Below are 14,723 nucleotides of genomic sequence, written 5' to 3'. Positions count from 1 at the left end.
GAGTATGAGGCCGACTGAGTTTAAGGGCGTTTTCAGACCTAAGCCTTTGTTTTGGAACCTGGTGCGTTTTCTCCCTTCACTCTCACTAATTTAAAGGGATAGTTCGGCCAAAAATTATAGTAAACCCATGATTTACTCACCCCCAAGCTGTCCGAGTTGCATATGTCCATCGTTTTTCAGACAAACACATTTTCAGATATTTTAGAAAATATTTTAGATCTTTCAGTTGATTAAATGTAATGTTACGGGGTCCACCCATAGTCCACGACCTTCAAGTCCAAAAAAGTGCGTCCATCCTTCACAAATTACATCCAAACGGCTCCAGGATGATAAACAAAGGTCTTCTGAGGGTAATCCGTGCGGTGTTATTGTAGAAATATCCATATTTAAAACTTTATTAACGAAAATAATAACCTTTCGGTAGCGCCGCCATCTTAGTCTCGTCCGCATTCAGGATGAGAGCTTACGCAGCCTATGGAGGCTACTCTGCTGCTGCTCTGTGCCCCCGCCCTCCGAATTTGTCATACGTCACTAAGAAAAGTGCGCACACTACGCTAATACTCTCTACTGAATACAGAGGAGTCTAAGATGGCGGCGCTACCGGAAGGTATTTATTTTCGTTAATACAGTTTTAAATATGGATATTTCTACAACAACACGGCGCGGATTACCCTCAGAAGACCTTGGTTTATTATCCTGGAGCCGTTTGGACTTAATTTGTGAAGGATGGACGCACTTTTTTTGGACTTGAAGGTCGTGGACTATGGGTGGACCCCGTAACATTACATTTAATCAACTGAAAGATCTAAAACATTTTCTAAAATATCTGAAAATGTGTTTGTCTGAAAAACGATGGATATATGCAACTCGGACAGCTTGGGGGGAGTAAATCATGGGTTTAATATAATTCCCTTAGAGTTAAACATTTTATTTTTACCATTTTGGAATGCATTCAGCTGATCTCTGGGTCTGGGGCTACCACTTTCAGCATAGCTAAGCATAATCCATTGAATCTGATTAGACCCTTAGCATTGCGCTAAATAATAACCAAAGAGTTTCTATTTTTCCTATTTAAAACTTGACTCTTCTGTAGTTACATCGTATACTAAGACCGACGAAAGTTAAAAGGTGCAATTTTCTAGGCTAATTTATGATTTATCTTCTGGGCTGAAAGAGTGATTTATAATGTATTCTGAGTGAACAATCCCTTTGAGGAGTTAACATGACATCATATGGGTTTCATCCTGTTATAATTATGTGTTTTCATATTGAGAGACATGGAATATAAAATTTAACACACAGCAGGATTGTGTAAATTTCAAGAACTTCAAGTAAACTGCAAAAAAACCCAGAATGTCTGCAAGTTGTTTGTCTTGAATTCTTTAATCGAGATACAGTTACTTGATAAGCAAAATTACCCAAGATATTATGCTCGGATGTTTTTTTAATAAATGTTAAAAATCAATGGAGTTTAAGTTTAAAACAAATAAAATATATATTAGAAAATAACTTGAACTTGAATTAAGTCTTACCCCACTGGCAGATATTTTTCTTATCTTGTTTTAAGCACAAACTATTTTTTTTTTAAAAACAAGACAATTCTTGTTCTCAAGTATATATAAAGTATCATGATTAAATAATATTCAGATATTTATACTGAGAAAAAAACAATACAAATGCTGGCAGCAAAACCACATCCTTTCCTGCCATATAGAAGGTGAGAAACAAAAGTATGAAGTATGTGACAAAAGCAGTATGCCCGATTTCTCAGTACTTATAAATGACTGGGTGACCTACTTCTGGATGGATTTTGAAGTGGGCATTCGATGGACACTTTACTATACCATATAAGGCCATGGGAGAAGATTTGTGAATGGAGATAACTGATGCTGGTACATCACATGGCGAATGTAGCATGGAAAAAGATTTTATTTATAACACACATTCATATGAGAACATACTTAATTAGAGTTTGTCAAGTATTTACTTATTTAAATGAGTACGTACTCAAGAGAGCAGCCGATTTTAGGCGCAACCAAAAATAATAAGACATACACTACAGTTAATTTTTTTGCAGTGTTAGTTTTTGCAGATAACATTTATTCAGAAATTATAATAATAATAATAATAATAAACTTTATTTTATAAAGCGCCTTTATAAGCAGCTTCTCAAAGCGCTGTACACAAGCTACACAACACAAACACAAATAATAGCATCAACAATCAAAGGCTAATTTAAAAAAATAAGTCTTAAGTCTACCTTTAAAAATATCATAGCTCTGGACTTCCCTAAGATCACGAGGCAGAGAATTCCATTATGGCCAGTTATGCGGCTTTCACATAGGATGCGGTGTGCGCTGCGCTATGAAACCCATTCATTTCAATGGCTTGCGCCGCGCGAGGGCGGATTTTTGTTGCGCCGAGCAAAGTTCAAAATAGTTTCACTTTTGCGCTGCGCTCTGTGACGATTACCCGCGCGGCCAATAGAAACGGGGCATCCAAACAAGCAAAATGGACGAAAGATTATACTCGGGATTCTCAGAGCTTTATAATACACGTTTATCTTCCTAGTACAGAGACATCGGAAGGAAAGCCGTCTCATGGAAACACGTAGCAATTCAAGTTGGCATTTCAGATGTGTTTTAAGTCAAGCAGCTTGTTGTAGGTATGCTTAAAGTTACGTGAAATGGAGACGAGCAACATCAGTCTCTGTATTCCTCATCGACTATTTAACGCAAATATAAACACTGTAGTAATTTATTGAAAACCCCGCCTACTTTGGTATGGCCATCAGAGCACAAATCGCTTTTATACTTTTTCCAAAAACTTAAAGGAAAAAACTTTATCCCCACATTTTGATTGTATATTAAAATTCAAGGTCTCAAGAGATGCTGAGATTTACTGCACCTGTATATTTTGACCTTGACTTGGAGAAAAAATATATTTTCAAAAAGAAAACTCTGTCAAGAACTTTAAAATACTCTGCAACACAAGTGCTTCACTTCATAAAAGGCTTCCTGTTCATAAATATTGAGAAGAATATCGTGCAAGAGATGCACACAAGCACGAAATAAAAACAAGTTCATGGAAACTCATGAGCTCATTCTATTACGCAACAGCAACTTTGTAATTCAATGGATTTCAAATGATTTCTACAGCTTGACATATAAAGTTCTGCATTTCACAGTTGACACAAACAGATCGCCGTTACAAAGACAAACCGCATACTTACACCACTTTCACTTGAGTGGAACACCAATCCTACAGCTTGAAAGTTTACAAAAAAACAGTCATTCTCATCTCCTATCTATATTTCTACATCAACTTCTAAACCTATTTGTTGGTTATTTCTGTGCAGTTTTTGCTGTGGAGCAGAGGAAACAGTGAATATGAATAAATAGCATTTAATAGTAAATACATTTAATTTTTGTATGTTACCTACTCAAAGACTTGTATTTCAAAATACTGTATACATTATATAAACTTTGTGTTGCTTAATTTGAACAGGGTCTATATAAACTGGAAAGAGCCATGTATAAACTCTTTAAAAATGTCTATTGAAAGAAAAAGCATATTCAGAACCACATGATGGCGAGTAAGTAATAACTCAACATTTGTTTTTAGGGTTAACTATTTCTTTAAATGAAAGGAAATTAGATTGGCAAGCCTGATCCCTGTCTGCCCTTTTAGGTCAAGTGTAAAGACATTTACCAACTGTCTGCACAAAAAAACAGAGGGCACGAATAGAGTGTGAAACCTTCGGCGCTCATCATTAAAAGGGAGTAATGAGAGACCAAAGAGAGAAAATGAGAGAGCAAGACGCCTCGATTTGGACCAGCTGTTGTCCCATCACTATGGGATCACTTCTGTCCACACTGCTCTTCTAACAATCTCTGTATAGACACACAGCTCTTAATCAGGTCCTGATTGAGTCTAGTAACCCAACACTAAGCCAGTCGTGATGGGTTCTGCATTGATGCTTGTGTATTGAATGAACGATGGTCTGAAGAAAGAGATGAATATAGAGAGGATTAGACAGACAGCGAGAGTTTCAAGAGCACTTGTGAGTGTGGTTGCTCATGCAAAAAATGCCGCCACAATGCTTCAATGTTTTGGTTGTTGTTATGTGGCTGCTAAGGTGTCGGATTTACCACGTTTCTATGCTCTTGTGGGGAAGTGTTGTGTATACTGTTATACTGTTTTTTTCATAACAGTTGTACTATGAGTCTGTGCGATTTCCTCCTCATTTGTTTAAAATTTATTGTAAATACCCATTTCCCCATGAAGACTACCTGTAATCCTGATAAGAGATCCTCTTTGGATCCATCAGTCAGTGAAGTGGATGAAAACTTTGCCAAAAGGTTCAGGAGTAATCTGCCTTTACCGTTAAAAGTGTGAAGCGGAGTTAAAAGTGCAAAGTTTATACAGTCACATACTTTTAAAATTTAAACTGTATAGTCACTGCCAAATGCAAATGTAAAAAGCAACAATATGAAATGAATTGAGTCTTCTTATATCAAGGAAACAATGCACCCAGATTAATACACATATCCTCAACAAGATACTGTCCAACAGGGGTACCTCAGGGGTCCATATTAGGACCCCTACTTTTTAGTTTGTACTTGAATGATCTTCCAGATGTTTGTCCTGAAGCATTTACTCAAATGTACGCAGACAATACTGTGATTTATGTACACATAAAACAAAAGAACGGGTATAACAAAAATGATCTGGTTAAATCAGTGTTCTTTAAACTGTTTGTATGTATTTTAAGATTAGAAAGCTGGATGAGGTTTTACCAGAGATATTAGTAAATGATGACAAATTTCACATTGTGTCGGACTCTGAATATCTTGGAGTTATATTAGACACCCATCTAGCATTTGAAAAGCATGTTTAAATAAATGTCTGTACAGTTAGACCCCAACTGCAATTTTTTTCTTGCACTTTTTGATCTTCACTTACTTTCTTACTACCACTTTTTAACTGATAATTTGGTATACTCATACCCAGGGACAGCAGATGAAATTTAGCTCTGTAGCTAATTCTGGGGCAGTACTTTGTTAGTGACACCGTCAAATAAAGAACTAAATAAATAATAAATAAATAAAAATTTATGTATTAACATTAAAAAAATAACAGTACTGAATACATATAATCAACATCAAGTTCATAGTTGTTCAATGCTTCATCTACAGTGCTTTAAGGAATAATAGTTCTCTCATAAAACTTTTTTATTTTGCTTTAGAAGAATTATAAATTATAAAATTAACCCACTAGAGTCATTTGGGTTACTGTAATGTTGATGTGTTTTTAAAGCTTTATCATATTGGCTCTCATATAGGAAGATAATGTGGCAAAATGATGGCATTTTAATATGTGATGTGTTCAACTGTATGAAGTCACATCTGGGATGGCATGAAGGCGAGTCAATTTTGGCATATTTTTATATTTGTGTGAACTAGCCTATTCTTCTAAAGAGCTGTTTGGACGGAAATAATTTCCCGAAGGAGGTTTGAGGAAATTGGTGTTTTACAGACACAGTTTATGACTTTAACCCCATCTGAATCTGCCAAATCTGTCTCTGTAATATCAATGTTAGGTTAAAATATCTTAATTTGTCTACTCAACTATTCTCATTTGATTATTTGAATCATTGGATTTGTTTAATGCGGACAGTTCTAGAAAACGTGTAGCATTTCTTTTAGTTAGATTTTAATAATAATGAATAAATTAAATATGTGTGTAAATGTATTTTTAAGTGTTTCTTAGGTAAATACTTTTAAAATTCAAAGTTTACAAGTTTATTTTAATGGAGATTTTCACCAAATGTGATTTTCTGAAACGCCAAGATATACAAAAATAGACACTCCCACATTTGAAATATATTCATGGTCTTCTTAGTCCAATTGGAATCGGTATACATAAAATCAAAGATGTCAGGTTATTAAAACATTGTTTGAAAAAATCTGACATCATTTACTCACTCTCATGTTATTACAAACCTGTTTACATGTCTTTGTTTTGATGAACATAAAGGAAGATATTTTGAGGAAATGTTTGTAGTATTCTTTTTCCTACTATGAAAGTCATAGGGGCTTCTGATTGGTTTGGTTACATTCCTCAAAATATCTTCCTTCATGTACATCAGAAGAAAGAAATGTATACAGGTTTGTAACAACATTGCTATTAAGGTTTTTACAGTAATACATCCGTGTTTTCCAATTCTTTTCCAGCAGTCCCATAGTGCTGCAGGGATGACTTACAGTATTTTTGTAGGCTAACCCGGAAGTTAGCGGGATTCTGGTTCCCTCGCAAAAAGCCCATTCATTTTTTCCAAGTTTTTGACACCTACATGTTTTGCCCAAAAAGTTAGTATTCACAGATGAACAGAATTTTAATGAATTTTGAAGTCAAAATTCAGTTTTTTATATTTCCCGTAAATGCATTTATACTTCAAAATTCATTAAAATTCTGTTCATCTGTGAATACTAACATGTTGGACAAAACGTGTAACTGTCCAACTTTTCTTAAAGTTCTTGCGGTAATCCAAGTCTATGGGCATTTTTTTCACGATGAATGTTCAGTTCAAACTGGGTGAACAAGTTGAACATTACATTCAATACTAGCCACAGAAAATTGGCGGGTTGTTTGTGTGGCAACCGTATTATTACTTTAACACCCCCAAGTCGAAACACTTCAACTTGAAGCTGATGTTACACCACAAAGGTTTACACAATCCAGAAAGAGGAACTTTTCTCTGTAAAACACCAAATTGGCTTCAACAATCTGTAGTGTGACTAAATGCTGGGTTTTAAGTTTCTGCAAGGTGTGCCTGGTCATTTCAGTTTGATAAAAAAACAAAAACACAATAAACACCCTTTAAAGCAAGAAGGAAAAACAAGGTCGACACTGCTAAGAATTAGAGAGGAACTCCCCAAACCACAGCACTCTTTCTGATCCACAACGGACACTGTGAATAAAGTTCAGTTTCCAGTCAATGCGGCGTGACCACAAAGAAGATGTTAACAGTCAACGAATAAACCTTAGACCCTCTCAATAAACTTAATGTGCACTTCAAAACAAAGTGAAGGAGTTTTATCAATCGTGTAACGGCATAAGCCCAAACTTTTATTATCTTTAAAAACATTTCACGCAAGAACGCAACAGAACAATTCATTCAAATGTTCAAACATTCAGAAATGAGCCATTAAACCCTCCATTGGAAAAGAAAAACCTATTAAATGCCACTAGCAGTAATATGATATAAAATAAAAGTTTACATAAAGCTATATTTTGTGATGGTGAATTTGGCCCGGACAAACCCCTCGAGTCTCTCTTCGACCATAGACTCCTTCAATCAAGACAGACTTTAAAGTAAATGTTTCTCTCTGATGTTTGTTGTTTTAAGGGGAATGACCCATTACGGTGTTGAGAGAAAGCTATATCCGACTGCAGAAATGGAGCTTTTGTTCTGAAGTGAAACATTATGGATCGCCACTTAATGTGTTAAAATGGAATGAGTCGCCAAGACTTCACTTTTCCCACCATTGTCTGACAGGAAACGTGGCCTATACTCACTTAGCTGCAAACTTGACCATCTGCTTGCTGGCACGATCTCCCACAGCGACCAGGGCCTGTACAGTAAACTGCTGGTGACGCAGGACCAAGAAGCACTGCTTCCCTAAATGAAAGAAAACAAACACTTTCACATAATCGAAACACACCTTTACAAGGTTTCATTTATCCAACACGACTTACAGTGCATTCAAGGCATACATTTTAGCAGTATGTGTTATTTGAGAATTAAATCCAAAACCTTTGTTTTGCTGATGTAGTGCTCTACGTGTTGAGCAACAGGAACACAAAATGTCCTTTAAAAAGTATACTGCTCTTGGGGGTTAACTTCACAGGTGCCATCTATATTGATGATGGATGTTACTCTTAAACCATTTGTTGATCAATTGGTAGATCTTTGCATTTATAGTGCAAAAGGTTGTGGGTTCGATTTCCAAGGAACACAAATACTGATAACATGTAAAGATTTAATTCACTGTAAATCGATTTGGATAAAATTGTCTGCATAAACATGAAAACATACATTACAAATCTGACATTTTCTAGTACACTTGGTCTTTTACTTTTTGGTACACTTTGTCTTTCTTATACTACTGTAATCTTTACTTCTTGCTTCTTCTATTTCCCTTTTTGTTATGTAGGTGTTATTTTAGACTGACATGGCTTGTTCTTCATTACAATAGGTGTAGGGAGTATAAGCTGCACATACTGCCAAAAGATCCTGGAACTATTGTTGCGTAATAAAAATTTACAACAACACAAAACATCCAAATGGGTGTGTTACTTATGCACCAAATACAAAAAGATTTGGGAAATTTCCCAATATATCGAGAGACAAATGAGCTTTTCAGTAGATCATTATATTATTAGCATACCAGGAAAGTCATCACGTGGTATTTGCATTCTGACTACATTGACATTACTCTCTAAACTGTCACAAATTGCATTTTAATATAGCTGAATACCTAAAAAAGGTTCTTGTTTCAATATTATCTGTTTCTGTTGTCAGACAATGAAACAAGTTTAAAATAGTGACTGAGCGTGATCTATTAAAACTACTTGTTAACATGCACATCTTACTTCCACATAACTGTTAAAGTAAAAAACAGTGTAGCGGAGCTCTGTTTGTGTTTGTATGTCCAAACCGTCCAGTTTCAAAACAAATGAGGAGCAAACAATACACAGAGCACAGACACAGCAAGAGATGCACATATGTGCCAGAAAAGCAAGACCTTGCAAGGCTTGTGGGGCAGAACAGACCACAAAAACAAAGTCACCAATCTGGCAAAACTACAATATTTAGTTCAATTCGCTAGGACAGCGTATACTCATAGGGGCGGTTTTCTAGACAGGGTTTAGATTAATCCAAGACTAGGCCTTAGTTATATTAGGACATTGAAGTAGTTTTTACAAACAAACCTTTTAAAAACAACGCTGGTGTGCATCTTGAGACAAAACAATGGCACTGATACATGTTAAGATATGTCAGTGCAAGACGTTTTTAAATTAAGGCACCTCAAACTTGCATTTTAGTCTGGGACTAGGATAAACCCTGTCCTGAAAACCACCCCATAACGTTTAACTTTTATAGATTGTAACTGCTTTAGTAAAAACAGCTAACAACGGTTTATGTAATGTAATCCTCCTAAAAACAACATAAAATAATATTGACCCAAAACAAAAATAATGGGTGTATAAAAGTAAATATACTACTATATACACATTTGGGGTGGTTTTCCAGACAGGAATTAGTTTAAGCCAGGACTAGGCCTTTTTAATTAGGAAATATAACAAACATTTCATACTTAAAACATTACTTGTGTGCATTTTGAGGCAAAACAAAGGGCACTGATGTATTTTAAGATATGCCAGTGCCAATTCTTTTCAGTTTGGACAGCTCTTACATTTATTTTAGTCTAGGACTAGTCTAATCACTGTCCGGGAAACCGCTCCAAAGTCAGGTTATGCAATATGATTTTTTATTGTATTCCATCAAAACAAAAACTACCATCTTATCTCTAAAAAAAATTCAAGAAATGTTGTTGTTACATGGGAGGACAAACAGATCTTTGTTTTACTATTTTACGTGATGTTTCTGTTTTCTAAATACAACATTAAAGGATTAGTCAATTTTCCTAAAAAAAATCCAGATAATTTACTTACCACCATGTCATCCAAAATGTTGATGTCTTTCTTTGTTCAGTAGAGAAGAAATTATGTTTTTTGAGGAAAACATTCCAGAATTTTTCTCATTTTAATGGACTTTAATAGAGCCCAACATTTAATACTTAACAGTTTTTTTCAACGGAGTTTCAAAGGACTCTAAACGATCCCAAACGAGGCATAAGGGTCCTTTTTGAGAAATAAAAAAATTGCATTTTTTAACCACAACTTCTCGTCTATCTCCGGTCCTGAAAAGCGCCAGCGCGACCTCACGTAAATGCATAGTGACGTAAAAAAGGTCACGTGTTACATATATGAAACGCACATTTGCGGACCCTTGTAAACAATAAACTGACACAAAGACATTAATTAGTATCATTCCACATACAACAACGTCGGAACCTTCATCTTTCTCCACACTTGTAAACACTGGGGCGGAGTTTCGCGTTCATCCTCTGTGACCTCTTGACTAATGACGTATTGCGTGAGGTCGCGCTGGCACTTTTCAGGACCGGAGATAGACAAGAAGTTGTGGTTTAAAAGTGCATTTTTTTTTCTTGTCAAAAATGACAATCGTTTCAATAGATAAGTAGGGCCCTATAATTTCTGCGATCACGGAATCGCGGACGGAATCGCGGAATTGGCTAATTAACACGGAATCTAGTATTAACGCGGAATTTTGCGGAATTTTACATATTTTGAATAAAATTATGTTTTTGTGTGGGAGACGAACGTATGTCTGGGGAAAATGCAGACCGGGGGAAGTAAATCTGGGCGACACGCCCCCTCCCGTCATTTCATACCCACTACAAAACACTAAAACCATGGCGAAGCGGCTCTCCACGACTCTGCTTTCGTCAGCGAAAAAATTAAGAAATTCGACGCTAAGCACTTAGTTCCGAGCAGGTCTCACATGACTTTTATGTGACCGGAGAACTGTTATTTTGTAAGTTTTGTCAACACTCTGTTCACGGTGAGCGCAAAGATACATGCACTCTCTCATCCACGTCTGTCTCACTGCACCTCTCACACGTGCATGCGCTCACGCATCTGTCCGAAGTGCGAACACAAATCCTCATGTTTTTGTTCAGTTTTATGCATTTCAAGCGAGCTGAGGCAAACTAACTATCCCTCGCATTTAAAATATAATCATCTGCATCATGGCGCCGCTCTCTGTCTCTCTTTCGCTCGCACATGCAAAGAGCTGCGTGCTCATGCTGTCATAAGTCAGATCACTATCCTGTTTATGTTTGTAAAGTTATATGCATTTCAAACGATTGTGTATAAAATATGGATCGCGTTCCGCTGGATTGATGTGTTTAAGGCACTTCTGTAGGCACCACTGCTTTGACACCTTGTTGTAGCCTCCTGCAATAACACTAAACAGTGCATTGAATTGAGTTGTGTTTGCGCGCGCGCGTGCGTATGTGCGTGTGTAAATGCATCTTTTATAGTCATTAAGTAATCCTGTTATCCAGTTTTCCCCCAAATCATTTACATTTTAATCATTAACATTAAAGGGACACTCTTTTTATGACTAAAATAACAGTAAAGGGTAAAAAATATAATTGCCAAAAATTAAAACGGATAAAACGGAATTTGCAAAAATTAAAACGGAGAAAACGGAATTTGGGAAAAAATAAAACGGAAATTTGGGAAAAAATAAAACGGATTTTATAGGGCCCTAGATAAGACCCTTATGCCTCGTTTGGGATCGTTTAGAGTCCTTTGAAACTCTGTTGAAAAACTGTTAAGTGTTAAGTTAAGTAGTAAGTGTTGAGTTCTATTAAAGTCAATTAAAATGAGAAAAATCCTGAAATGTTTTCCTCAAAAAACATAATTTCTTCTCAACTGAACAAAGAAAGACATCAACGTTTTGGATGACATGGTGGTGAGTAAATTATCTAGATTTTTTTTTAAGAAAATTGACTAATCCTTTAATGGTTAGACACACTTTTGATTACATATCCATAATGATTTTCAATAAAAAAATCAATTTTTATTGTGTTATAACAATTATATTATATTATTTTATATTATATTTGTGAGCCAGCCTGTGAAAAGTCTAAAAATGTAATTGTGAGATAACAAGCATCAGTTTGATTGTACCCATTATTTTAACTACGATTTCAATCTTTGACAAGACCTTACTCCGTAATATTATGGATATCAAGGTTATATTTTCACAAAATGATCTTCACATTATGCAAGTTGATTTATGTAGAAAACAGTGAATCACAAAAACAACTTTAGCTGGGTAGGGACTCTCTCTCTCTCTCTCACACACACACACACACACACACACACACACACACACACACACACACACACACACATATATGTGAAAAGATAGACATAGACAGACAGACAGATAGATATAGAACTCAAAATAAGTGTGTCAAAGAAACTAGACTTTAAGTTTACGAGTACAGCATCATGATCTGTCTCTATTAAGTGGGCACTTCAAAAAACAAAAGCAAATTTTCACCAATCAGCTATTAACAGACCGGACGTCTCTTTAAAAGGCACAGTGCACACATACTCTTGCCTGTCAACAACCTGCTAATCAGACACCTTGAGAGTGAACAAATTTAGATTTTGTTTAAACCTGACACGAATTAGCCAAAGATCAGAGACCACACAACCTCTTTGAAGTACCTCCTAGCATTCAGTGCCTGACAGACAGACAGACAGACAGCTGTAGTTAAAAACAGACCCTTCATCCTAGCAAATCAGGATGTTGTTGTGCTGAAGGACATCCTTTAGCCAAAAGCACACTGACTGAGTGAAGGAAGCTGGGGGTGAAAAAGCCTTGACATGGAAGTTGTCTTGGAAGGAAAACTTTAGTGGTTCAATCATAATACATGGTTCATTCATGACTGCCATCTTAACCCAGATGTGTACGTGCAGACCCTTCAGACTTGGATCGTGTCCGACCGACGGAGGAGGCCAAGAGGTTTCACTTAAAGGAATATTCCATTTTCATAAAAGAAAAATCCAGATAATTTACTCACCACAATGTCATCCAAAATGTTGATGTCTTTCTTTGTTCAGTCGAGATGAAATTATGTTTTTTGAGGAAAACATTGCAGGATTTTTCTCATTTTAATGGACTTTAATAGACACCAACAATTAACACTTAATTCAACACTTAACAGTTTTTTTCAACGGAGTTTCAAAGGACTATAAACGATCCCAAACGAGGCATAAGGGTCTTATCTAGCAAAACGATTGTCATTTTTGACAAGAAAAATAACAAATATACACTTTTAAAGCAGAACTTTTCGTTTAGGTCCGGTCCAGCGCGACCTAACGTAAATGCGTAGTGACGTAGGGAGGTCACGTGTTACATATATAAAACGCACATTTGCGGACCATTTTAAACAATAAACTGACACAAAGACATTAATTAGTATCAGTTGACATACAACAACGTAGGAACGGTTCCCTTTCTCAACACTTGTAAACACTGGGGCGGAGTTTCGCGTCGTCCTCTGTGACCTCTTGACGTGATGACGTATTGCGTCGGGTCACGCTAGCGCATGACGACCGGATTTAAACGAGAAGTTGTGCTTTAAAAGTGGATATTTGTTATTTTTCTTGTCAAAAATGACAATCGTTTTGCTAGATAAGACCCTTATGCCTCGTTTGGGATCGTTTAGAGTCCTTTGAAACTCCGTTGAAAAAAACTGTTAAGTGTTGAGTTAAGTGTTAATTGTTGGTGTCTATTAAAGTCCATTAAAATGAGAAAAATCCTGTAATGTTTTCCTCAAAAAACATAATTTCTTCTCGACTGATCAAAGAAAGACATCAACATTTTGGATGACATGGTGGTGAGTAAATTATCTGGATTTTTCTTTTAAGAAAATTGAATATTCCTTTAAGCTGCTGACAGCACTCAACAAAATGCCTATTGCTCTCATTTACGGGGATGTTTGTTTGTTTGTTCATTCGTCTGGTGAAAATGAACACCATTTTGATAAGAGATCAGGGGAATTTCAGTTCATCCGAATAAAATTTACCACAGATACAAAGATCTTCAGGGCACCCATATCCCTCATGTACTTCCCGCATTAATCATAACTGCAAAACATTATTTTTATGTTCCTTTACTCACTAACAAAATTCTATGTTACAAATGTTATAATGATTTTATACATGATTTCAAATGACATCATATCAATTTTGTAGTTTTTTCCACATTTAAGGGGAAATTTTTCATTACCGCAACGTGTCCATGACTGGATTTGGGTTCTTTGACATGGAAATATTTATAATTAAAAAATCTAAAACATAAAAAGCTTCAGTGCATGTTATACTATAAACATTTACAGTAAAGAAACATGTGGTATTTGGTAATCATTGGTAAATGTAGAGGCAATAATAAGGAATAAAAATGTGTCCAAGACCAATTTTCTCATCCTCCGCAATAATTTTCAATCATTGTTTAAGCCCTCAAGGAACTAACATTTTCAAAAAAAAAAAAAAAAATAGTTGGAAGGGACATAATTGACTGGTACACTCAAGATGGCTACCAAGTAAGCAGTTCTTATTTTTTCTCTCCAGATAAAAGTTGAAATTTTGTTTGTTATAGTACCTAGACAACTTTTTAGCTCTCATTACTGAATTACAGATTTAATATAATGTCATGTTGCGGTAATGATATTTTTTATAATCTAAAAAATGTAAATAATTCTATAGGAAATATTTTTTTAAATCCTCTAAAAATAATGTTTATAGTAAGTTCAGACCTAAATCTTATATGTACAAAAAAATTGGCTTCAATGGCTTTTTAAAAATTCTGATGCTGGACACCTTCTAAATCTGGATTTCGTGAGAATCACCCAGTAGCCCAGTTGAATACAGCATATTTGGGTATTGCATTCATAACAAACATTTGCTATACAAACTATTACAAACTGCAAAAACACAAGCAGCATGGAATGAAGCTTGTAAAGCCCAGAGTATAGTCCATTTTTTAA

General features: G+C 35.7%; 1 protein-coding gene across 1 annotated transcript in view; it reads right to left on the bottom strand.

The window, feature by feature from the left end:
• Positions 1-14,723, bottom strand: part of dars1 (aspartyl-tRNA synthetase 1) — a 47,435-nt gene that overhangs the window by 20,327 nt on the left and 12,385 nt on the right. Inside the window, exon 6 of the mRNA XM_065249045.1 lies at positions 7,582-7,684. Within this exon, the coding sequence (XP_065105117.1) occupies positions 7,582-7,684 (103 nt within the window). The remainder of the gene's footprint in view (positions 1-7,581; positions 7,685-14,723) is intronic.

The sequence above is a fragment of the Paramisgurnus dabryanus genome, chromosome 15, assembly GCF_030506205.2.
Source record: "Paramisgurnus dabryanus chromosome 15, PD_genome_1.1, whole genome shotgun sequence".
NCBI lineage: Eukaryota > Metazoa > Chordata > Actinopteri > Cypriniformes > Cobitidae > Paramisgurnus > Paramisgurnus dabryanus.
Note: the sequence above shows the minus strand (reverse complement) of the source record. Positions and strands in the feature narration are given on the sequence as shown.